Source organism: Armigeres subalbatus, chromosome 3, assembly GCF_024139115.2.
Source record: "Armigeres subalbatus isolate Guangzhou_Male chromosome 3, GZ_Asu_2, whole genome shotgun sequence".
NCBI classification, from domain to species: Eukaryota; Metazoa; Arthropoda; class Insecta; order Diptera; family Culicidae; genus Armigeres; species Armigeres subalbatus.
In genome coordinates, this window is record NC_085141.1 from 59,352,760 (window position 1) to 59,379,445 (window position 26,686).

At 40.7% G+C, this 26,686-nt stretch overlaps 1 protein-coding gene across 1 annotated transcript; it reads left to right on the forward strand.

Annotated features, from left to right (window-relative positions):
• Positions 1-3,758: 3,758 nt before the first annotated feature.
• On the forward strand, positions 3,759-5,008 carry LOC134220986 (lipase member H-like). The gene is made up of 3 exons (XM_062700159.1): positions 3,759-4,582; positions 4,653-4,812; positions 4,878-5,008. Exons 1-3 carry the CDS (start codon positions 3,784-3,786, stop codon positions 4,915-4,917), a joined length of 999 nt encoding a protein of 332 aa, XP_062556143.1. The 5' UTR covers positions 3,759-3,783; the 3' UTR covers positions 4,918-5,008.
• Positions 5,009-26,686: the final 21,678 nt, after the last annotated feature.

Consider the following 26,686-nt stretch of genomic DNA (forward strand, 5'->3'; position numbering starts at 1 on the left):
GGCCAAATGACCCTTTCGGTCAAATGACCCTTTTGGCCAAATGACTTTTTCGGCTAAATGACACATTCATCCAAATGGCTTTGGGACAGTTCGTCGAATGACGGTTAGTCGAATGACATTTAGTCGAAAGTACATTTGGTCGAAGGGACATTTAGTCGAATGGACATTTAGTCGAATAGAAATTTTGTCAAATGGACATTTAGTCGAATGGACATTTGATCGAATGGACATTTAGTCAAAAGGACATTTAGTCGAATGGAAAATAAGTCGAATGTTGAAAGTGTTTAGTGGGTAATAAGAGTAATTAGTTAAATGGATTCAATAGATTTTTGGGTAACTTGAATAATAATCCTCAAGATACATGAATAAATTGATTAGGGGAATTCAGTGGACGTGAGAAAGTTCAATCAGCAGCGGAAGAAACCTGAGCTAACAGAAATTTCTTGAGACAGAATTTCTTAAAATTGAAGAACAAAATTTCTTGAAATTGAAAACCTTCAGAAATAGTCAAATATTAGGTTCAGATGGTGAAATACCCTCTATTCTATTTTCCGGTACATGGTCTAAAACCAATTATATCAATGTTATTTTGCCAATATTTCATCGTAGTCGGCGTTGGAACACTTCGTTGATTGACATTTAGTCTAACGACATTTGATCAAATGACATTTCGTCGAAAGGACTTTTAGTCGAAGGGACATTTGGTCGAATAGAAATGGTGTTCTTATTCTTTTCATTGATACTCTTTCTTTCACTCAATATTTATACAAAAATTAGCTCAGTATAAAATTGTCTTCCAACCATAATTCGTTAATTATTGGCCGAAAATTTAATTCCAACCAAATAGTCATATAACCTAATCTGTTCAACGTTATGTCTAATGACAAAACATCATTCGACTAAATTTCTTTTGATCAAGTGGTATAGATTCATTGTAGTCGGTTAGAGGCAAGGTTAGAGGAGTTCACCAAAGTCAATATGCAGTCGGGAATATTCTCGAAATATTCACCGTTTTCGTGTTATTATTTATTCTTTTCATGAACCCATCATTCTTTAGGCAATATTGGAGCAACAATTAAGTGACTTTTGAAAACACCGCAATAAACCATTTATTATTTTATTATTATTGACTGAAGTACTTTTCTTACAAATAGTCATTCGACGGAACGTCATTAGACTAAATGTACCAATATTTCTAGACCAACATTTGAAAAGGGCGAAACAGCCAAATTTTATTCCTTCTGATTCTTTGTCTACATATATAGCTATATATGTGGACTAATAATCAGAAGGAATAATTTTGGTTGTTACTTTTTGTTAATATTTTGTTTTATTTGCAGCATGATATTTGATTTGAAGAGAACTGAGTACCAACCTCCACCGCGGTTGGTACTCGGATTCTGATGGCTTTTCCGCAAACGTGACCTTTAAGTGGTCTTGTTGTGTAGGGGTTATCACGCCTATCTAGAGAGTAGGAGGTTGAGGGTTCGAGTCCCTCCAAGACACGTGGATTCTTTTTCGCAAATTTCATATCAATTTGTCCATTTCGAAACATATGCTGTGCATATGCACAGCCAAGATATTTAACAAAAAAATGGTTTTTCGTACGGCCGAGTTGCCGAATAATATGCAATTAATTGTAATCAAGTGTCGGTCTTTCACCGTCATTAGTCGTCTGAGTACACGCGACCGTTTACGTAAAGGCAATCAAACTCATCAAATGCTTTAGCCAAGCAAGCCTTTGGCACAGCAGAGTGCGATTGAATTCGCATTCTATACCGTCCCGCCCAGCCTGTTGTTGGGGGCATGGAGTGCGATCCTCTCGTTTAATAAACAATGTGCACTCGCTTGGCTGTGGATATACAACAGTAAAGCAAATGTGGAGATTGGGCAAATCAAGCATCCGAAAGATATTCAATTTGCAAAAAAGAGAGCTAACCGCGGTGGAGGTTGGTACCTGGATTCTGATGGCTTTTCCGCAAACGTGACCTTTAAGTGGTCTTGTTGTGTAGGGGTTATCACGCCTATCTAGAGAGTAGGAGGTTGAGGGTTCGAGTCCCTCCAAGACACGTGGATTCTTTTTCGCAAATTTCATATCAATTTGTCCATTTCGAAACATATGCTGTGCATATGCACAGCCAAGATATTTAACAAAAATGGTCTTTCGTACGGCCGAGTTGCCGAATAATATGCAATTAATTGTTACTCCCTTTTCAAATGTTGGTCTAGATTTTTAATTATCAGTTCTAAACTCTGTTTTCGACTAAATGTCCATTCGACATAGTGTCCTTTCGCTTAAATGTCATTCGACCAAATGTCCTGTGTCTCTTAAGGATGAAAAAAAAAATTTTTTTTCGACTAAATGTCCCTTCGACCAAATGTCCATGCGACGTAATGTCCTTTCGACCAAATGTCATTCGACTAAATGGCATTCGACGAAATGTCTCTCGACATTTATCATATTGCAGCTCTTTCTACGTCATTGCAAAAAATAGTGTTTGCAACAATGTTCTGTACAAAGTTAAATGTACAAAGTTAAATTCCCAAGTTAAATGTAAAAAATATGAAATGGATGGGTTCCATCGATTTTTTTTCCGACATACCATTTTTTTCGATGTTTCCAAACATTTGGCCGATGCATACTATGCACTTGAGTAAACATTTTGATTTTTTTAAATAAAACAAGATTTTTTCCGCCGAATCGGCGGCGGCGCCGATGAATTAATAATGCCTCTCAAAAATGATTAAAATTGGGTTCCGTTCCACTTTATATTTCGAAATTTCGTGGGCTCAATTTTGAGAAAAATCAACATATTTTTACAACATAAATATAAGAAAAATGTGTATCTTAATGTAATATTTTTGGACATAAAAAATGAAAATTATTAGCTACAAGTACCTACGATGCAAGATCTACTCATATTGTTTGTATCGAGCTAACAATACCCGAAATCGGATGTAAGACGGCGAAAATACGACCAAAAACTTTTGCCTATATTTTTCGAGGGTGAACGCAAACTTTTGGCCGGGAGTGTGTATGCTTATGTACATTTACTGTCACAATACGTTACCTTTCCGAGCTGGGTCTTTCAAATCTCATATATGGCAGATGTTTCAAAACTTTTAGACCTGTCACATTTCTAATTTGCTTGCGATCCATCAAGTGCAACATGGATGCATGGAAAGAAATTGGGAACAATATGAATTAGGTCCCAATAGCTTGCAACCAACAATTTGGTCTGCTATCACGCTCTTCAATAAGTTCGTTCAGTTTATGTAAATATTTACCTTCAAACAAAACCTGAACGTTTTCTTCAATGTGTCCCATAACTCTATTATGTTGAGGATGGGTCTCATTTGCCGAATTAAAAACAAACTGAACTTAGAGGGACAGTTCGAAAATAGCAAGTCACCCGGTCGCAACAACATTCTAATAAAACAATATGTCAAAAACAATTCAATGTCAAAAGTAATGTAATGAAGCAATATCAAAAGTAATCTACCTCTATGAGCAGAGTAGTTCGGAAATTATTGAACTAGGTATCACGGTTGAGTTTGATTTGAGTTCAATTCGAGGAATGAGCCAGCGCCTTAGTATGCATTGATGATGTAGGCCATCTTTTACGATATTCCGATGAAACTGAACTATTTATTCAGTTGCACCCCAGCCTGTTGAAATGATGCAGCACCAAAAGCGAAGCATCGGGAAAAATATGCTCCGATGCTTGTGCTCCGATGTCAGTTGTGTCTTACTTATCCACTCCAACGCATCGAATCTGTATCATGCGGAATATTGTCATCATTTCCGTAATGCTAGCATTTACAGTTGATGGTCAGCATTTTAGTTATCCCACCTTGTCCCGGGCAACCGAGCCAAGCTTGATCCTGCGGCAAACAATCAACGCCAAGCAAGCACCTCACGCCGCTGTCCATGGCGATAAGGTGACGATTCTATGCAACAACCGTAGTTCGCTTTCATTTGAACAGATTCAGCTGAGCGACAAGCAAGTGTTGAGCAAGTTGGATTTCCTGAAATCTCTCACTTTGATTGTGCATGGCTGGAACGGCAACATCAGCAAACCGTTCATGAGAAAATTAATTCAAAACTATGTTCTCCACGTGAACAGCAGTGTGTGCCTGGTGGAATGGAGCGGCTTGGCGGCCAACGAGTACAGCCTTGTTGCACAGGAAGGTGTCTTAGAGGTCGTCAAACAACTAACTCGATTCGTTCGGTTTGTGCACCGCAGCGGACTTACTTACGCCAACATGACCCTGGTTGGGCATAGCCTTGGGGCACACATTGCCGGATTGGTTGGGAAGAATGTGGGCGGAAAAATTGGAGCAATATACGCACTTGATCCGGCGGGAGTGCTGTTCACGTTTCCGGTGGATGTCGGCGAGGAGAAACGATTAGCGCCCACCGATGCACAGTACGTGCAAGCGATCTACACCAGCAGCGGATCGGCTGCCATGAGCGTTGCAGCTGGGCAGCAGAATTTTTGGACCAATAGGGATGGGGCCCATCCGCAGCCGGGCTGCGAAAACGTTTCGGTGGAGAACGATGAGTTCGAGGAAATGTATGGTAATATAAAGAAGCTCTGTTTATTGACTGTGATTTGATTTTGTACAGAGTGGCTGATTGAATTTTGCAGAATCTGTAGGCTGCAGTCATCGTATGGCTTTGGTGTATTTCACCGCAGCATTGAACCCGCAAGTGGATTTTAGAATGAAACGCTGCTACGGTTACTTGATGTATCGATCCGGTTTATGTGCACTGGCATCTGAAGATAGATTAGGAATATATGCTAAAAGGTGTTTATTTCCTCACGTTTCTCTAGATAAACTGTCACATTCATAAATTCATTCTACTTTTTCAGAATCGTCGGAAATTTTTATGGAACTGTCGTTCTTCCATAACTTTTATTTCACATATGCCATATTCATATTAGAATCATTTGTTTACATAGCTTTATTTTTTTTTACAATTTCGAGAAAACAACAAGAAACTCACCTGTCATAAGACGAGTTTAAACAATCCCATTGAATTCCACCACTTAATTGTATCCTGACAGATACGTATTACGACCTCAACAGTAAGGCCGTCTTCAGTGTCTTGTACTTGACTCGACTCGAGCAAGTCGAGTCAAGTACAAGACACTGAAGACGGCCTTACTGTTGAGGTCGTAATACGTATCTGTCAGGATACAATTAAGTGGTGGAATTCAATGGGATTGTTTAAACTCGTCTTATGACAGGTGAAAGCATTCCACGAAAAAGCTCAAAATAATTTTCTTATCAAAATGGCATCCAAGCGGAACGAGCGTAGTACTTTTATAGATTTGAAGAGGAGGATCGCAGGTATTCTTAAGGACGTGGCCTTCCTTAAGAAGTGCTGAAGGAGAGGCTGACTCCTGTCAGCCATAGGATTAAGATGGGAGCTCACATCCCAAAATCTATCAGTAAGAGGGCGGAATCGGATTTGTTGAAGTTGTCAATCAAGGGACACTATGCCAAGCTAGAGAGGTTGAACTTGGAGTGCTACAACCTGCACCTCAAGCTGGCAAAGGAGAACCAAGATTCTTTCGACATATTCCTAAAGAAGGTACAGCGGGCCGAAGAGTGTGAAGCGGACAGGAAGAGGAGACTGCACAAGAAGAAATTGACCATTCTACGAGGGAAATCAGCGACGGAAGGTAGAACGACTAACCCCACAGTACAAATGATCGAGGGATTCGTTGTTAACCGTTCGACACAGCAGTTTACGGAGGAACAATTAGCACACCTCAACAAGGGGTTAGGGTATGCGACAACCCAGAAAGCGGATCTAGAGCAGATAATCGTGGATACTGAGACAGCGATTTCACGAAATGTTGATCAACGGGACCAGAATAGTGTGAGAAACATCGTAGCAGACGCCATCAAAGCAGGACATCATGGGACATCGAACAAAGACGAGAGGAGGATTTTAAAGGAGTTAAAGGAGAAACCAGTTTACTACATGAAGGCGGACAAAGGAAACGCAGTGGTGATAATGGACAAAGAGGACTACGATGAACAGATGACGACAAAAATCAACGGAGGACCATACAGGCATTTGAGAGTGGACCCACAACCCGGACTAATCCGACTTACGGATAAAACGATAAAGGAATGCAAGACGATCATCGGAGAAGCCCGCGTTAAAATGACGAACCCTGTGTTACCAAGGATCAAAGGACTACCAAAGATACATAAGCCAGGTACAGAGATGCGAGAAATAGTTTCATCAGTGGGATCCCCTACACAAAACTTGGCCAAGTGGTTAGTCAAGGAGTTCCAGAGTATGCCGAAGCCGTTCCCCAGCAGATCAGTTGTAAACACCCAGGAGTTCACCAAGAGGATATTGGAATCAGGAAACATCGGAGAAGAGGACATCATGGTATCATTCGACGTAGCGGCATTGTTCCCAAGCGTTCCAGTGAAGGATGCTCTGAACCTTTTGGAGGATTGGCTACTAGGACAACGGACGGATACAACATGGCGAGGAAAGGTAAAGATGTATCTCAAGCTTGCAAGATTATGCATGAATGAGAACTACTTTACATTCCGTGGAAGCTTCTACAAACAAACGAAGGGTGCACCTATGGGAAATCCGCTATCACCGTTTTTGTGCGAATTATTCATGGCGAATTTGGAGGACAACCTAGAGGAACAAGGAGTATTACCGAGAAGTGGTGGAGATACGTGGACGACATTTTCAGCATCATCAACCGGAAAGATCTACCCAGGATTTTGGAAGCGATAAACAACGTGCATAAAGACATCAAATTCACCCACGAGGAGGAAAAGGAAGGTAAATTACCTTTCTTGGATCTACTGGTTATCAAGGGAACAAATGCAACATTAGACTTCGAAATCTACAGGAAGCCCACCAACACCATGAGAGTCATCCCATACACATCAAATCATTCGTATCAGCACAAAATGGCAGCTTTTCATCACATGATCCACAGGATGCAGACGATTCCTCTGAGCGAAGAAGGAAAAACGAAGGAGCTACAACACATCTTGGAAACAGCGAGGATCAATGGATACAAGGAAAGAACAATACAAGCAATCATCAACAAGAAGCAGAGGAACCTACGAAAAAACGAACTGACAACACTAACACCGATCGATGAACCGCTGAAGAGGGTATCAGTCCCCTATGATCGACACATCACCCACCAGCTACGCCATCGACTGAGGAAATTCGGCATCGATTTAGTATTCTCCAGCAGAAGCAATCAACTGAAGACACTGTTGGGCTCCACAAAGGATAGAGTAGAAATGTTAAATAAGGCCGGGGTTTATCAAATTAATTGTTCACAGTGTGATAAAGTATATGTAGGTCAAACAAAAAGATCGTTAGATATAAGGTTCAAAGAACATATTGCAGAAGTAAGTAAGGCTAAGAGGGAAACTGATAAGGGATTAAATTACGAGTTTAGGTCTAAGGTAGCTGAACATGTATATCAGGAAAATCATTCAATTACGACATCAAACATTAAAATTTTAAGAAATGTCTCTTCTCCGTGGAAACTTGATGTTGCTGAGAGCTTGGAAATCTACCGACAGGTACAAACGCGGTTGTTGAATAAAGATCAAGGAAATGGTAGCTCCTGGCTCTTCAAGTTTATACCTAAGCATTAAGCGCATCAAGCGAGTAGAAATAAGCACCGTAGTAAGATAAGTACCTAGATAAATTATTATACCTACGCATAGTATAAATAGTGTAAGCTGCGATCATTTTCTTCAAGTCGAGTCAAGTACAAGACACTGAAGACGGCCTTACTGTTGAGGTCGAAATACATATCTGTCAGGATACAATTAAGTGGTGGAATTCAATGGGATTGTTTAAACTCGTCTTATGACAGGTGAAGCGTTTTCATCCTAAACTAATTCCCTTATCTGGTAGAGGAAAGCTTAATCTGTCGGATCCATACCGTGGTTTTCTCATGAAATGCTTGTTTTAGCAGGAATTCGCCTTCCAATGTTTGTTTACAAAATAAGTTACGCCCAAATCGCAAAGCGGTCCTGACATGTTTTGGTAGGTTTTTATACAGAATTGTTAGAAAATCTAACAGTCGCTGATTGGGTGTAGCCAAGACGAAAACCTGCTAAATAAATTGATCAAATAGATAAAAAAAAATCAAATATCTATGAATACCTTAACAGCTGGTAAGAATTACAATTACAGCCCGTCTCACATTGCACCGATGCGAATGTGCTGAATTAACGATTTGCCTTCACCTGAACACTGTCAGCGAATCCGTAATCCTAACCCACCAGCTTGGCTCATAGCTTCATTATTTCCTTCTTATCACCGTTGTCGGTGTGGATGACGTGATGACATCACTTTGAAGTGTAAACGATGATGATGCTCTTTCTCTGCAGAAAAAGTAATTGAAATTTTCATGGCATCAGTTCCAACTTGTTGTTTTTTTTTGTGTTTTCGGTAGCTCCTTGCCACGATTAAGAACGGGAGAAATGATAAGTTTAATTCCGTTTACGTTGCGCTTTTCCACGGAGACATATAACGTGAACCTTTTGAAATTTGATTTATAACTGTGAAGCACTAACGAACGACAAGGTAGCTGTCATGTTCATAAAGTGACATAATTGTACGAGTACTGCAAGATGTAATTTACTCCTTGATAGGGAAATATTTGATGTGTTGCATTTAAACCATTCACCCAAAAAACAAATCTAACAATTATTGTATAAAATCTCGGCATATCCTACAATTCTGTAAGCTTTTTATACAGATAATGTATTAAAATAATACAAATCTGTAACTATAAGATTTCAATACAACAATTGCATTAAAATCTTCTGAAATTGTATATGCTAAATTATTATACAGTGGCGCAAATCTCCCAAACTGAGGGGAACTTGCCTCCTGAGCTGACGTTCTGATACCTGAAGGCAAAAACAGACCCAAATTTCCACATCATTAATCCCACCTCAACAAATCAGTAATATATATGTCCGCTCGCACAAAAACTTCGTAGAAATCGTTTGGTACTGGTTTGAAGCACCGGAGAATTCAAAAAAGTATCATTTGATGTGTGTTTGTCTTATTCTGTATTAGACATTTTTATCCTGCATTACAATAAAACAATAAATCACTAATTCATCAATAACATAACAATGCATGGCTCAAAAAGGCTGAAAGTTCCACAGAAGATTTCACAAAGTTTCATAAAAATCATTTGAATCATTCAAGTTATAGCTATACAATGAAAAATAGTGATTTTATGTTTGTACGCATATTTCTCCAAAAGCATTTTTTTTTGTTTCTACCTTGAAAATCCAATTAATTATTATTACATAACATGTACTGAATATATATCTATCTATGAATTTTTTTTGACGTAAACTACGTCTAAGGGGAAGACTCAGATACAGGGTGTAAATCCGAAATTTCCAAATTCGAGACCGTCACGAAATTAGGATAGATTTCAAACGCTAATAGCGTCTTTATCTTTCGATGGATTTTCGAGATTTGCTTATCAATCGATTCGGAAACTCTCCAGCAATTTGCCAATTCTATTGATACTATTGATTATCAACGTTAAACTATTGAAAATGTTATTTCTTTCCAAATCGGGTGAAAAATTCAATTCCGTTCATAAATCCCCAACACGGACATCAGATTGCAGTAAGGTGCGGGCCTTTTGATCCACTGCTTCGTTTTCCCTGTGTATAAAAAGCCCCGTGTTTCGCGTGCGCTCGTCATTTTCATTCTGGATGTCACGGAGAACGGGCCAGGGCGGTTCAAGCGATAACGCCTGTGGTTTGGTCTGTGGTGGTAAAAACTCAAAACTCATGGACGATTCTAATCAAGCGTGAGTTGTAACGCACCCAACTCAGCACCTTAAAACTCCTGGATGAGTTGAATCATCGTATGATTTCTTTTGTTCTCCTTTGTTAAAAACAGTGAATTGACGTTTCTCGCATAAAATATTAGACACTCTTTCATGTATAAGCAATAAATTGCCCCCAAATTAATTTCGAATGCGTTTTAAACCAAAATGATGTTTTGGCAAATGAGCGGAATGATGCGTTTTAGCATTACAAATTCAAGCGTGATGCATTCCTGATGATGCATTCCACAGATGATTTCGTTCGCACGGGAGGGCTCGTTGATTAAAATTTATGAGTGATGATGCGGATGAAATTTTTCGTTGGGTGGTGGTGGCGGTCGTGGCAACAGCAGTGCATCTTTTCATCCGTGTTCCCAACAGCATCGTTGAATCTGGCAATCAACGTCGTGCTGTTGATGAGGCACATAAGTGGAAATGAATCGGATCTTTTCAGGACCACCATTATGTTTGGGAGGAAGGTTAAGTTGAAATAATTTTGACGTAAACTACGTCTAAGGGCAAGACTCAGATACGGGGTGTAAAACGGAAATTTTCAAATTCGAGATCGTCACGAAATTAGGATAGATTCCAAACTATTAGCGTCTTTATCTTTCGATGGATTTTTAATCACTAACTCTGCAGAAGTAAAATGATGGATTGAATCTAATGAATTTTTGCGTAACTGCTGCCGATTTAACGCAACCATCTCATGAATTTACTCTCAATCAAACCAAATTCCTCCAATGAAAAATTTAATGCCCTGAAAAGGACAGATTTCAGATCATGCGGATTTCTAATCACCAACACAACAGCAACCATTCGATAGTCAGAATATCACAAGAGTATTTCACTTAAATGCAGATGCTGGCTCTATGATTTTACCGCAACACTGCAACATATTGCCATCGTTGGATTCTCTGTCGCGACGTCCCTGTTACTAGAGCTACCTACGCCATCGGTGGGAACGAAGAGCGTGCGTCAGAAGGAGAAGCTGCAAAAATGTATTCGGATGGAAATTAAACCTGAAACAAGTAACAGTTTATCTACTAAAATTATAATCTTGACGGAAAATTTCACTGGTATTGATTCTATCCATGCGAATAAATTTTTGTAGCGTCCCTGACGCACGGTCGTTATTCCGCCACCGACGAAAACTATCAGGAAAATATCAGATTAATATGAACTTTGATCAAAATTTGTCTCGCCTCAAATTATGGCTTAAGAGCTGCTTTCACTGATGACAGCTAATCGATGGTACTTCAGACGCCACCGTTGCAGAAATATACACCACCATAGCCGCCATCGTAGAGAAACACGCAAGAAAATTCCATCTCAGTGTTGTTGATGCTGACGACGACGATCGCGCGACCCACACCATCGCCGGGAATAAAATTTCCGGTAGGAGCTCCGCCGATGCCGAAGGTGGTATCACGGTCTGCTCTCCGCGATATCACGAACGAAATGCCTCGCGCGCGCGGAAGAGCTGCTTTCTTGTAATCAATAAAGTTGAACCTACCCTTTGGTGAGTGTGTGACGGTTACACAATATTTGCAGCCATACCGGACAACAAAGAGGCGGGACTTATGAGCCATCTTTATTGATTATAAGAAAACTGCTCACCCGCGCGCGCGTGGCCCATTCCAGTTCAAGACAGCAGCACGTACGGACGTGTTTTTTGTTCGCGCATTTTGACGTTAACTACGTCTAATGGGAAGCCTCGGATACAGGGTGCAAAATGAAAATTTCCAAATCGGGGACCATCACGAAATCATGTAAGATTTCAAACGGTAATGGCGACTTTATCTTTCGACGGATTTTCGAAATTTTGTTATTAATAGATTCGGAAACTTTCCACCAATTTGCTAATTGTATTAAAACTATTCATTATCAACGGCAAACTATTGAAAATATTATTTCTTTCCAAGCCGGGTGAAAAATTCAAAAATAATCAATCCCGTTCATAAATCCCCAACACGGATATCAGATTGCAGTAAGGTACGGGCCTTTTGATCCACAGCTTCGTTTTTCCTGTGTATAAAAAGCCCCGTGTTTCGCGTGCGCGCGTCATTTTCATTCTGGATTTCATGGAAAGCGGACCATTGCGGACCATAGTGGTGGCGGTTGTGGCAACAACAGTATATCTTTACATCCGTGTTGCAAGCAGCATTTTTGGATCTGGCAATTAACGGCGCGCGTAGAGCCGAATCATCAGATGGCTGTCACGCAGTCCAGTAGTTGTTGTTGGTGAGGCACATAATTGGGAATGAATCGGATCTTTTCAGAACCACCATTATGTTTGAAGGAAGGTTAAGTTGAAATAATTTGTCTATAGTGCAACCGCTAGGAACTAGAAATTTTTTTGGATTTAATTTTGAACAATGATTCAGTGATTGAGAAAGTTGATATAAGACGAACGTTTTTCATAGAACAAAGCATAATTGTTTGGTATCGGTAGCGGAATCATAGCATTACTGCCGGTCCGAGCGCGCGTCAGAAGGAGAAGCTGCAAATATGTATTCGCATGGATGGAAATAAAACCTTAAACAAGTAGCAGGCTACCTACTAGAACTACAATCTTGATGGGAAATTTCACTTGACTGTTACTGCTATCCATGCGAATAATTATCGGCAGCGTCTTTTTATAACGCGCGCTTGTGATTCTGCCATCACCAAGCAATTAAGTTTTACTTTGAACAAAATTCATCTCGCCTCAAGTTGTGTTTTAAGAGCTACTTTCTCTGATGGTAGCCAATCATTAGTACTTCAGACAAGAAAATTAAATCTGAGCGCGAACGACCGCATGAACCACACCATCGATGAGAATGAAATTTCTGGTAGCAGCCGAAGCCGATGGTGGGACTACGATCTCGAACGAAATGGCTCGCGCGCACGGAAGAGCTGCTTTCTTGTAATAAATAAAGTTAAATCTGTAGTCACGCCCCTTTAGTAAGTGTGTGACGGGTACACAATATTTGCAGTCATACCGGACAACGAAGAGGCGGGACTAATGGGCCATCTTTATTGATTATAAGAAAACTGCTTTCTTCGCGCGCGCGGCGTTTCATTTGAAATATCGCGGAGAGCGGTCCCAGCATCGGTAGAGATGCCGCAAATTAATCGATTACTTCGATTAATCGATTACTTCGATTAATCGATTATTTGTTGTGATAATCGATTAATTTTTAATCGATTACTTCCCAACGATTAATCGATTCAATACTATTAGATTTCGATTACTTCAATTAATCGATTCATCGTTATGATAATCGATTAATTTTGATTCGATTACTACTCAACGATGAATCGATTCAATAATCGTCAAGAATCGAGAGTAATCGATTAGTTACTAATCGATTAATCGAGATTTTACGACATCTCTAAGCATCGGCGGAGTTGCTGAGCAAATTTAATTCCAAATACATATGGGATATTGGAAAAATCGGTTCTTTTCAGGGCTTCTATTCTGTACAAAGGAAGATTGAGGCGAGGCGAACTTTTTTTAAAGTGCAAATTATCCGCAAAAAAGTTGCCTGGCGTCCGTAGCAGAATCACGAGCGCGCGTCGGAGGGAGATGCTACAAATATGTATTCGCATGGATGGCTTCAGTGGCAGTCAAGTTTGATTCTTTCAAGATTCTTATTTGGTTTTGTTATTCCAGCCTATGGCGTGGGTCGTGTGGTCGTTAGTGATTCGAAATATGCATTATTGGGAATTAATCGATTCTTCTCATGGACACCATTTTAAACATAGGAAGATTGAGGCAAGACGAATTTGTTCAAAGTACGACGTCGTAGCAGAACTACTTTGCCGTTCGTAGCAGAATAACGAGCGCGTATTGTAGAGAGCTGCTGAAATATGTATTCTTGCACTGGCACTAGATTCTTCTTTTCACGAAACTGTTTTACGTAGTTTACGTCGGGCGGTCGTGTCTTGTACACAACCCTTATGATTTTTTTCATGTAATGCATCAAAAATGCAAGAATCTAAAAATCACAGTACCGTCGTGTGGGGCTTCTTTTAATTCCAGGGGCTGCATTGGATTTTTAATTTTTTTTGAAGAAAATAAACGGAAAAATACCAAATTTGAAACAGAAAGTTACCGTCCAACTATCAACAAGACACCCGATTGGTGATAATGACAATTTTATAGTATTTTTCGTTATAATTCTTGTTTTTAAATGTCCAAACTAGCCCCTGATTTGTCAAAAGAAGCCCCGCACGACGGTAACAAGTTAAGAGATATGAATACATTTACTAGAAACAAATGTTTTTTTTTTCACTGTTTCCCACTCAAAAACATCCTAGAGCGGACCAACATCGAACTCTGGAATATTTATACTACGCTTTTGCTCGCAAGGCTAACTGAAGAATTAGCTTAGTAAAAACAACTTTAAAATGTACACAAATATGATCTGTAAAAATGTTTGGATATTTTATGAGTCATACTGTATTAACGAAATCCATGCTAGTATACGTTCCAAAATATGTGAGTGATTTAAAGTCAAATTAAGGAGAATAAAAAAATGCGTCTATTGTAGCGATCATTAACTAATTTAATTAAGATCATTAACTAATTTAGATTTACAACTACTGAGGGTCGTGGGTTCGAGTCCCATCGAAAGGAAATCGGTTTCCTCCAATACATTGACCAGATCATAATCTTAATGTACATAATGTACATACACTGGAGTCGGTTTTTACGCGGAGGATACGTTCCGCGTAAATTAAAACCGCCTACAATAAAAATCGTTTTTTTGTAGTTTTCACGTATTTCCGAACCTTTTTTAAAAACCGCGTAAAAAAACTTTTGAAAAAATCCGCGTGAATCCCGAAAATCGCGTAAAAAAATACTTTTTATAAAAAAATCCGTTTTTGGCTATTTTCACGCGTAACCAAAGGTCTATCGACCTGTTTCAAATATGGTGCATGCTCCTTGTGCTATATAGATTAGAATGTGTATGAAGAATAACTTCTTGGCCATCCAAGAAATTCCTGAAGTAAGGCCTTTCGATCTACACGCGTAAACAAAGGTCTGTCGACCTGTTTCAAATAAATTGCTTGCTCTTTGTGGTACATGGAATTAATTCAGAGTGAAAACAGTCACGTAAATAACGACCCAAGTCAGAGACGTTGTACGGGTCGGACAGGAGGAGCGACATCGGTCCTCGACTCCGAGACCGACTGCCACAGCAGCTGCTGGACAGATGCACAGTGGTTAAGATTCAACTGTGTTGCTTGCGTGGCTTCTTCATGTTTTCCTCTCCGATGGGACACGGAGGTCCACCCATAACGTGATTACATGCTTGCTTTTTGCTGGCGCAGATGGACACTTTGGTAACTTATCGCATTCCTACGCCTTGTGCCCTTCCCAACCACAATGACGACGCAGGCTGCTACGGTCTGGGCCCTTAAAGTCGTAGGACTTATGTCCCGACTCTAAGCACCAATAGTACCAGTCCAGTTTGCTTATTGGGCTTACTGACCAGCCGATTTCAACATCCCTCGCTCCATTAACTAGGGTAGGCTAGCTGCGTGTACCGCACTGCTCTCTGAAGGGCATCACTACATCCCCATTTGCTCCGTCAAGACGACGTTTGGCCTACTGTCACCTACTGCTTGGCTTTGCTGTGAGCACCTTCGCCGGTTTTGCTGCCTGAGCCGTTTTTGGTTAGGCGCAATATTTTCCTCGTTGGCCGTCAGGGCGAAATCAATCGCCTCTTCTGCCGTAGTCGATGTTCCAAGGAAGGAGAAGGCCTCAGTTGTGGCACCTTTGTCGGCCTTCTCGCTTCTCCCGGGTGGCTGATAAAAGCGTCTTGTTCTTGTCTTACGACTCGAACACCAGCAGCTTCTGTTTCAGTTCATTAATGATGTTCTGCCTTTCGCTTGCGAACTCAATAACACTATCAAGTTGAAATAATTAATATTGAGCGTCTTAGGGGAAAATGTTACAAGGTTAAAATACTTCAAATTTCCATTTACTTCCGCTATATTCACTTATGTATCATCAGATACGTATTTCGTTTTCTACTTGAAAACTTCTTCAGTCGATAACAAAACACTGAAGAAGTTTTCAAGTAGAAAACGAAATACGTATCTGATGATACATAAGTGAATATAGCGGAAGTAAATGGAAATCTGAAGTATTTTAACCTTATTATCAAGTTACTCGACGACCACCCACATCCCGGGTAGTGGTCTAAATATTGTACCCATATCGGAAAGTCTAGATTGTAGACACTATAGGTTCTATAGACGAGCTGAGGCGAAGACGAGGGTAGCCAAACGAGCTCTCAACTAGTGCAGCTAAACGAGCATGACGCCACGATTGCAATCCAAGCAATGAAACGTGAGACGTCAAATTCGCGTGGTACACTTCTCCCTTCTGACTTTTTACATCTCCCATCTTCATCCTTCATTTTTTCACATTTTACATCTCACTTCTCACTTTTCATTTCTCGCCTTTCACTACTCACTTCTCGATTTTCACTTCTCACTTCTCAACTTTTTGCTTCTCACCTCTCACTTCTGACTTCTAACTTCTCACATCTTACAAATTGCTTTTTATTTCTCACTCTTCACTTCTCATAACTCACTTCTCACAACTCACTTCTCTCCATTCACTTCTCGGCAACCACTCATCACTTCTCGTTTTTCACCTCTCACATCTTACATTTCACTTCTCGTATCAAATGTCTCTCTTCTCACTTCTAAATCTCACTTGTAGCTTCTCATTTCCCGGCTCTCACTTATACCTTCTCACTTTTCACATATCACATCTTTATCTCATTTCTCACTTCTCACCTCTCACTTTGCATTTCTCGCTCCTCACTTCTCCCATCTCACTTCTCACAACCCAGTTCTCTCCATTCAATTCTGGCTTCTTACTTCTCACTTCTCGCTTCTCACTTCTCACATCTTACTTCTCGTATTGAATTTCTCACTTCTCATTTGTCGCCTACAACCTATTTCTCGGCTCTCACTTCTCGTTTCTCACTTCTCACATCTTACATCTCACTTCTCGTATTGAATTTCTCACTTTTAAATTTCACTTCTCATTTGTCGCTTCCAACCCATTTCTTGGATCTCACTTATCACTTCTCGTTTCTCGCTTCTCGCTTCTCACATCGTACACCTCACGTCTCGTATCGAATTTCTCATTTCTAAATCTCACTTATCACTTATAGCTCCTCATGTCTCGGCTCTCACTTATCACTTCTCATTTTTCAAATCTTACATATTAATCTCATTTCTCATTTCACACTATTCACTTCTCGTCTCTCACTTCTGACTTCCTGTATCTCACTTTTCACTTCTCTCACTTTCTTTCACTTCTAATTTCTCATTTCTGCCTTCCCACTTCTTTCTGTCTATTACTTCTCACTTCTCCTTTCTCAATTCTGATTTCCCACATCTCACTATTTACTTCTCACTTTTCACTTTTCAAAAATCACTTTCCACTGCTCACCTTTTACTTCTCACTACTCGCTTATCATTCCTTACTTTACTCCTCCCAAATCTCACTTCTCACTTTACACTACTTACTTCAAACTTCTCATTTTTCACTACGTACTTCCTACTTCTCTCTCCTCGCTTCTCACTTTTTCTATCTTAAATGTCACTTATCGTATCTAATTTCTCATTTGTCACTTCTCACTTATCACTTTCCTCTTTTTACTTACCGCTTCTCGCTTCTCAGTTTTCCCTTCTCACATCTCACATGTTTATCTCATTTCTCACTTCTCACTATTCACTTCTCGGCTCTCACTTTTCACTATTCACTTCTCGGCTCTCACTTGTCACTTCTCATTTCTTCCTTCTTATTTCTCACTTCTCGCTCTCTCACTTCTCCCTTCTTGCTTCTCACTTCTCACAAATTATTTCTCATTTCTCACTTGTCACTTCTCACATCTCACAAATTATTTCTCACTTGTCACCTCTCACATCTCACTTCTCACTATTCACTTCTCGCTTCTCACTTATTACTTCTCACTTCTCACTTCCTCATTTCTCGCTTCTCACTTCTCGCTTCTCACTTCACACTTCTAGCTTCTTACTTCTTACTTCCCTCTTCTTGCTACTCACTTTTCACATCTCACATGTTACACCTTTCTTCTCGTTTCTCACTTCTCACTCTCCATTCTCACTTCTCATTCTGCCTAACGGCAGTGGCCAAATGATCTTCGGGACTGACGGCCTTCGCTCTAATTACCCAGCATCGTACCTCCATTAAATCAAGACAAAATTTTCAAAACGACTTATCTGCTTTTGTAAACAAAGATTCAAACGACGATTTGACGAATCTGATAGCTCTCCCACGCAAACCAACACCATCAATAGGTAAGTGAAGGTTTCCGCTACCTGTTGATGGTGTTCGTTTGCGTGGGAGAGCTATCAGATTCGTCAAATCGAATCTTTGTTTACAAAAGCAGATAAGTCGTTTTGAAAATTTTGTCTTGAAATATTCTAAGTGTTTTCCCTTGAAAAGGATCGTAAAATCCGAAATCCGCGTAAAAAACGAATCGATAAAAAATCAACTTTTTACAATTTTTACTAATTTCAAGACTTTTTCGAAAAATCGCGTAAAAAATTAAAACCGCGTAAATCCCAAAAATCGCGTAAAAAAACGCGTAAATCCCAAAATCCGCGTAAAAAAAGTCGCGTAAAAAGCGACCCGCGTAAAAAGAGACCCCAGTGTATTCACATCTGAGTTTTCAGAACATTGTAAATTAATGTCCAAGTCGGGTGCTTTAATACCCGGAATATAGGCAATTAACTTTGATTGAACTAATTTAGATGAACAACCGTCTAAGACGAGTTTAGTACTCTCCATTTACTTCCACTACGTTTTGTTATCTTTGCAGATACGTATTTCGACCGCAACTGTGTGGTCGTCTTCAGCGTCTTGTACTTGACTCGACTTTCGAGTCGTCAAGTACAAAACGTAGTGGAATTAAATGGAGAGTACTAAACTCGTCTTAGACGGTTGAATACATTCCACTAAAAAGAGCTTGAAATATTTTTTTTCTAATTTAGATGCTAATTACAAATTGATGCTCATTATTGAAAATATGAAATATGCCAAAATAGTTTCTGGTTTCAGGTTCATACTTTAGAACAACTTATAGGAAAGACGTCTGTATGAAATTATGAATAACTCACCATTTCTGCTATCAGCTCCGGTATGTGTCTGGATACATGATGGTAAACGCCGCACAAAGGGAAACTCTTCTTTTATAAGGCTTTCTGTGTTCATATACAGCTGTTGTACTTTATTTGCGTCGAGCCTATGAGATGAAATGGCCAAACGACGTATAAGCCATTCGACCGTTTTTAACCGGGAATGCAAAAAAACGATGGGCCAATACGTTTGTCAGCATCCACACAAATTGGGCATGCATGGGTATTTTTGTTGTCAACTATGGCGTTGGCCACCTTCCAATCAGTTAGAGTATGCTTTGCCAATAGTGTAACATTTAGTTCAATGTTGTTTGACACTATAATTATCGGGTGATTTTCAATTTCATTTACTTCTTTATAAAACTTGATATAAATGCTATTTGTTGCTGTCTGTTTCTTTCACCCAAGTCATTGAACTGGCCCAACGGAATGTGTCTGAATAAGAATTCGGATTGATCCATAATTTTTAGCCATTCTTTGTAATCAGCATAAGTGGTAGACGAGCAATGAGTCGTCTTTTCGAAGAATGTTTTCAGGATTGTAATGCGGAAAGCAAGTTGCTGAATCCACTCCGGCGGTAACATGTAGAATACATTCTACTGCTGTTACTTCATTCATGATGGATTCTACATTTTCTTTTACCTTTTCTATTACAGTTATTCTGGAAAAATGTATTCCGGATCATATCTACTAATGTTACTCTAATCGATAATACATCGTCAATACAAGTGGGTGCCATTAATTCTGGAATAATTTCATTCCTATATGCCATTATGCACCATGGCTGACAAATATGAACACCATATTTTTGTAGTGCAAACAATTTTGGTAAACTGCAGTCATCACATGGTTTTTTTTTTTAAAAGACAGGAAAACCGTCTTCGACCAGAGGTCGTACAGACTGAACACTTAACTAAGGGTATGCGATAACACACTTTTTCCTAACGAAACGAAACGAAACGAAATTTAAAATGTCTATGTTGATTCGGATCGAAACGGAACGAAATATGAATTCACTTTCGAAACTTCGAAACGAAACGAAATCAAGGTTCATTTGATTCGAAATTTTTCGAAACGAAACGAAATTTTAATTTTTTTTCCGCGGAATTTTGATTAAATTGGTTTCACGTACGCAATTCGGATTTCACTTTTTCAAAGTGAAATAACTGTATTACCATATACAGATGAGCTCGACTTGCGGTTAGCGGCAGCTCAGTCTTATATACAATCAGCTCGACGAACTGAGCTATTGTCTGTGTGTCCTTGGCATAGGAGAACAGCTGTTATGGTCAGTGTGAGCTAAAAGCAATCATAAGTAAAGAACTTTCAGCAATTTTAATGATCTTTCAACCCATTCTGGATTTTTTTTTCAAATTTCATGCGAAGATCTAGAAATGCCCACAAATCTTCAATGTACCTAACATATTGAAGAAATAGTCAACGAATATGCACAGCTCACCAATTCAATAATATTATTGGGATACAAAAAAGTTACTCTTATTGTATACTTGCTTCGGAGTTTCCAATTCATGACCAATAACGCTGCTGGTCACGTCCTTACAGTCAATTTAGCCTCTTAAAAGGAGGCTTCCGATCCTCTTGAAAGGAGGCTTCCGAGCCTCTTGAAAGGAGGCTTCCGAGCCTCTTGAAAGGAGGCTTCCGAGCCTCTTGAAAGGAGACTTCTGAGCCTCTTGAAAGGAGGCTTCCGAGCCTCTTGAAAGGAGGCTTCCGAGCCTCTTGAAAGGAGGCTTCCGATCCTCTTGAAAGGAGGCTTCCGAGCCTCTTGAAAGGAGGCTTCCGAGCCTCTTGAAAGGAGGCTTCCGAGCCTCTTGAAAGGAGGCTTCCGAGCCTCTTGAAAGGAGGCTTCCGAGCCTCTTGAAAGGAGGCTTCCGAGCCTCTTGAAAGGAGGCTTCCGAGCCTCTTGAAAGGAGGCTTCCAAGCCTCTTGAAAGGAGGCTTCCGAGCCTCTTGAAAGGCTGCTTCCAGGCCTCTTGGAAGGAGGCGTCCGTGCCTCTTGAAAGGAGGGTTCCGAGCCTCTTGAAAGGAGGCTTGAGGCCTCTTTAAAGGAGGCTTCCTGAGCCTTTTGAAAGGAGGCTTCCTGAGCCTCTTGAAAGGAGGCTTGAGCCTCTTGAAAGGAGGCTTCTGAGCCTCTTGAAAGGAGGCTTCCGAGCCTCTTGAAAGGAGGCTTCCAGGCCTCTTGAAAGGAGGCTTCCTGAGCCTCTTGAAAGGAGGCTTCTGAGCCTCTTGAAAGGAGGCTTCGAGCCTCTTGAAAGGAGGCTTCTGAGCCTCTTGAAAGGAGGCTTCTGAGCCTCTTGAAAGGAGGCTTCGAGCCTCTTGAAAGGAGGCTTCTGAGCCTCTTGAAAGGAGGCTCTGAGCCTCTTGAAAGGAGGCTTCCTGAGCCTCTTGAAAGGAGGCTTCTGAGCCTCTTGAAAGGAGGCTTCCGAGCCTCTTGAAAGGAGGCTTCTGAGCCTCTTGAAAGGAGGCTTGAGCCTCTTGAAAGGAGGCTTCCTGAGCCTCTTGAAAGGAGGCTTCCTGAGCCTCTTGAAAGGAGGCTTCCAGCCTCTTGAAAGGAGGCTTCGAGCCTCTTGAAGGAGGCTTCCAGCCTCTTGAAAGGAGGCTTCGAGCCTCTTGAAAGGAGGCTTTGAGCCTCTTGAAAGGAGGCTTCCGAGCCTCTTGAAAGGAGGCTTCTGAGCCTCTTGAAAGGAGGCTTCTGAGCCTCTTGAAAGGAGGCTCGAGCCTCTTGAAAGGAGGCTTCTGAGCCTCTTGAAGGAGGCTTCCGGGCCTCTTGAAAGGAGGCTTCTGAGCCTCTTGAAAGGAGGCTTGAGCCTCTTGAAAGGAGGCTTCTGAGCCTCTTGAAAGGAGGCTTCTGAGCCTCTTGAAAGGAGGCTTCTGAGCCTCTTGAAAGGAGGCTTCCGAGCCTCTTGAAAGGAGGCTTGAGCCTCTTGAAAGGAGGCTTCCAGGCCTCTTGAAAGGAGGCTCTGAGCCTCTTGAAAGGAGGCTTCCGAGCCTCTTGAAAGGAGGCTTCTGAGCCTCTTGAAAGGAGGCTTCCAGCCTCTTGAAAGGAGGCTTGAGCCTCTTGAAAGGAGGCTTCCAGGCCTCTTGAAAGGAGGCTTCTGAGCCTCTTGAAAGGAGGCTTCCAGCCTCTTGAAAGGAGGCCTGAGCCTCTTGAAAGGAGGCTTCCGAGCCTCTTGAAAGGAGGCTTCCGAGCCTCTTTAAAGGAGGCTTCCGAGCCTCTTGAAAGGAAGCTTCCGAGCCTCTTGCAAGGAGGTTTCCGAGCATCTTGCAACGAGGCTTCCGAGCCTCTTGCAAGGAGGCTTCCGAGCCTTTTGAAAGGAGGCTTCCGAGCCTCTTGAAAGGAGGCTTCCGAGCCTCTTGAAAGGAGGCTTCCGAGCCTCTTGCAAGGAGGCTTCCGAGCTTCTTCCGGAGGAGGAGGCTTCCGAGCCTCTTGCAAGGAGGCTTCCGAGCCTCTTGCAAGGAGGCTTTCGAGCCTCTTGCAAGGAGGCTTTCGAGCCTCTTGCAAGGAGGCTTTCGAGCCTCTTGCAAGGAGGCTTTCGAGCCTCTTGCAAGGAGGCTTCCGAGCCTCTTGCAAGGAGGCTTCCGAGCCTCTTGCAAGGAGGCTTCCGAGCCTCTTGCAAGGAGGCTTCCGAGCCTCTTGCAAGGAGGCTTCCGAGCCTCTTGAAAGGAGGCTTCTGAGGCTTTCGAGAGGTCTTCAAGGCTGTTGAAAGAGGCCTTCCGAGCCTTTTGAAAAGAGCCTTCTGTAGCTTTTAAAAGAAGGAGAAAAGAACAAAAAAAAAGTTTGAAGAAGAAAGCTTAAAAGAAGGCCAGGCCTCTAGAAAGGAGGATTCCAACCCTCTTTAGAGTAGGCTTCCGAGCCTTTTAAAATGAGGCCGTCGAGCCTGTTCAAAAAGCCTTGAAAAGATTCGGGGCTTTTAAAAGAAGCAGAAAAAAGGAAATTTCTAGAAAAACAGCTTGGCTTTCAGGCCTCTTAAAAGAAAGTGTTCGAACCTCTTTAAATTATGCTTCCAGGTCACTTGAAAGGAGGCTTCCGAGCTGCTTGGAAAGAGGCTTCCGAGAAGCGTAGAAGGATGCTTCCTATTCTCTTGCAACAAAGCAACTGAGCTTTTCGGGAAAAAGTCTTCATGTCTTTCAAATGGAGGCTTTCGAATCTGTAGACTCTAGATTTTAGTTAAGAATCATATTCTTAGCATATTATTCAACATTATGTTTTGACCCGGAAGATTGCATAGAAGATTTTTAAAATTTGTTCATTCGAGGTTTTGCCCTTTTGATCTTTTGTCCCACATCTCTTCATCCATTGTACTGGTTGTGGAGGACAGGATTCAAAGGGCCATGATTTACTGATCGCCATGCATAGGGTAAGGGAGGTATTTTGGACCACCAGTTCAACGCCTCATATTTTGGACCACTGAGTGCAAATTTCTCTTGGTGGTTCAAAATAAGAGCCCCGTAAGGGTTGTCCAAAATACATTCTTTACCCTATTATGTACAAAACAAAGTTTAGAAATAAAAAAAAATACAAAGCTTTATCAATAAGTTTGGATTAAAATTGTAATTCATCCGCCATTAAGCATTTCGTCCGAGGTACCCCTGGGCCCGGCGGAAGTACCCCCAGCGGTACATGTACCCCAGGATCTCCGTGAGCACTACGGGAAAAGAATCGTTGGTTAGTAGAAAAGGTAATTCATGTGAAGTTCCTTGGTAAGCGACTAAATATTTATTGTAAACTAATTTTGAAAACAAGAAGACGAAAACTGTGTTCCAAATCAATCCAACATAATTCAATGTGCTTCGTTTATTAAGCTTCTACAATTCAATCGATTCCGCACTAAATAATTCTGTGCTCTTCGATGCAGAAATTAGTTTTATCACTTATTCGCGTTCTCCCACACTAGCTGTCGTAATCAGCATCTACAAGATCGATTGTACACTGGTTAAACAAATTTCTGCTACGCGAGGTAGTTTTTTTTTTCACTTCGCGCTCTCCCGGACTAGCTGCCGTCCCATGACCAGCAGCAACACGATAGATTCCGCATTCATATTGTACAAATAGTAAACAATATCACTAAATATAAATTTGAAACTTGAGACGTTTCATAGAAGAAAACTACATACGTATTTGTCGACTAAGAATAGGATTATGTAGTAAGCGTTATTAGAAAAAAATGTATAACCTTTAAGTTTTAAAAACAACCTAACGATTTTGTTCAGCGGCGCAGCCAAAATTTTTGATAATATGAAGTATGGTTTATGTTTAAATTTGTTTCGAAATTCCGCGGAATTCCGTTAAATTTCGTTAGAAGCTAGCGAATTTTTTATAATTTTACGAAACGAAACGAAATCAAGAAATGCGATTTCGCCATGCTAAAATTCCGCGAAATTCCGCGGAATTTCGTTTCTAACCACCTGAAACGAAATTTTTCGAAATACCGCATATGCTTACACTTAACACCTAGCATGAGACAACGGACAAGACACATAACACCCAGTGGACCAGTGCAGAATTTTTCGATCACGAAAAGTTTTCTCCTTACCAGGGCGAGAATCGAACCCACACTCCACAGCACATGCGGTTATACGATTGACGTCGCTATCCGCACGGCCACGAAGCCCACAACTCACTGAACATATATTCATCTCATCGCAAAACAGAGAATTACAGCACCAATCTTGTCGCTTCTTTTTGCTAACATGCGTGCTCACTGCTGAAAAAAATCACAAAAATAAATAACAAATCAAATACCTTTTCATTGCTTTGTTTTTTATGGGATAGAAATGGGAGCTATGAGATGAAGTGCCGAACCGTTCCCCTACTAGATGGGAAGGAATTGATTAGAGGTATCATATCACTAGAATAGTTTTAAAATTGAGTGTTCTTCTTCTTATTATTGGCATTACATCCCCCACTGGGACATTGCTGCCTCGCTGCTTAGTGTTCATTCAGCACTTCCAGAGTAATTAACCGCGATGTTTCTATAGGCCAAGTTACCATTTTTGCATTCGTATATCATGAGGCTAACACGATGAAGTCGAGACAATTTCCAATCCGAAAATTGCCTAGACCGGCACTGGGAATCGAACCCAGCCACCCTCAACATGGTCTTGCTTTGTAGCCGCGCATCTTACCGCTAGGCTAAGGAGGGCCTCCAGTGTGTTTTACAGATGTCAATTCTATCAGCATTAAACTAGAAGTGTTCTTTTCCATGATAAATGAATGCAAAAGTATAGTGCTGATAGCTTAGTCGGCGAGCACGTGTAAAGATTTTAATACAGAAGTAGAATCAAAAGCGAATAGGTCATTTTCGGTTGTTCAAATTCAATTAAAATGATCATTGCTTTTAGCAAATTTTCATTAAACGGAAGGATAGGCAAATAATGTGGCTACTATTCAATTTCCATTAAAATCCAATATTTTAAAATCTGATTCTTTTGATAATATTTGAAAAATGTTACAGGAAAAACGGTAACTGCAGCTACTAAATGGGGAAAAAAAATTAGCATTGATGTGTAAGAAATATTTATGGCTTTTAAATCAAGTTATCTTTTCTTGCGTTTGTGAAGTAGGGACACGGCAGGTATTTTCGTCTGTTCGTCATAGTCTCGAAAACCAATAAAAGAGACGCTTTTTTGTAAAACTCATACGTACCAAATCATAGGCTCATGATAAACGTTCTGCTATAGTTGAGTTCTAGCAAATGTACGTTGCTTTCGTTGGTTTTAGCCCATACGACGATGGACGGAAATACCTGCCGTGTCCCTATGTGGCCATTTTAGAAATTTCGACAATTTACTGATTGGATCACTATCATATAGGCGTATGATATGATTAACGGAGCAGATACCTTCATTTTTTGCTGAGTACGTAGGAAACACAGAGGTCTTTCCATAATGTATTGCGGCAAAGCAAACGCAAAATAAAATTCATGAGTGAGGAGTGCTCGCGTGCGGAACGTATTAAAATGACAATAATCAGCAACGTTGGCTTACCATCGCAGAATGTTGCATTTGATATATTGTCGATTCAAAGACCTCAATCGATTGACAACATTCAATGCATTTCACGGTAGCTGAAAATTCTCCAATTCAAATTTTGCATCTGATCGCAATTCCGCATAGCAGATATTCCTCTGCTCTGAATGAAATCCAATTTCAGTTTCTCTTGCCACACTGACTCGCATTAAGTTCCGTTCATCCCGGTACATGAATTTGCTTTTCGCCCTTCCATATTGTGCTGGATTACTTTTTTTTTTTTTTTTTGTAACTTCAATTTCAATCCGTTTCGATAATTGAAATCGCAGCAGTAGTTCGAACCTCGAAGCAGTCATTACCGACGGACGGAATGGTCACTGGAGTGGAATCCGGTTGTACATGTCTTTGGAAACCCCGTTGGCGCTGCTGTGATCAGTCCGATTCGCTCTTGTCCTTTTCAATCAGATTCAATGATTCGTTTGTAATAAGACACATTTAGACCGATGTAATGCATATTAGGATTGGCTCGGTTGTGTTATGCTTTTTATTTTTGTATCATTGATGTTTGCAACAATTTCCCCAAAAAAGCATTTATGCAAATATTTCGAATCGGAGCTGTCACGCACACACACATAC

Excerpts from the sequence above, each read along its gene's own strand:
- LOC134220986 (XM_062700159.1), top strand. The coding sequence starts at position 3,784 with ATGCGGAATATTGTCATCATTTCCGTAATGCTAGCATTTACAGTTGAT. Across the intron at positions 4,583-4,652 it reads TGAGTTCGAGGAAATGTATG|AATCTGTAGGCTGCAGTCAT; the intron begins GTAATATAAAGA and ends TGAATTTTGCAG. Across the intron at positions 4,813-4,877 it reads TTAGGAATATATGCTAAAAG|AATCGTCGGAAATTTTTATG; the intron begins GTGTTTATTTCC and ends CTACTTTTTCAG.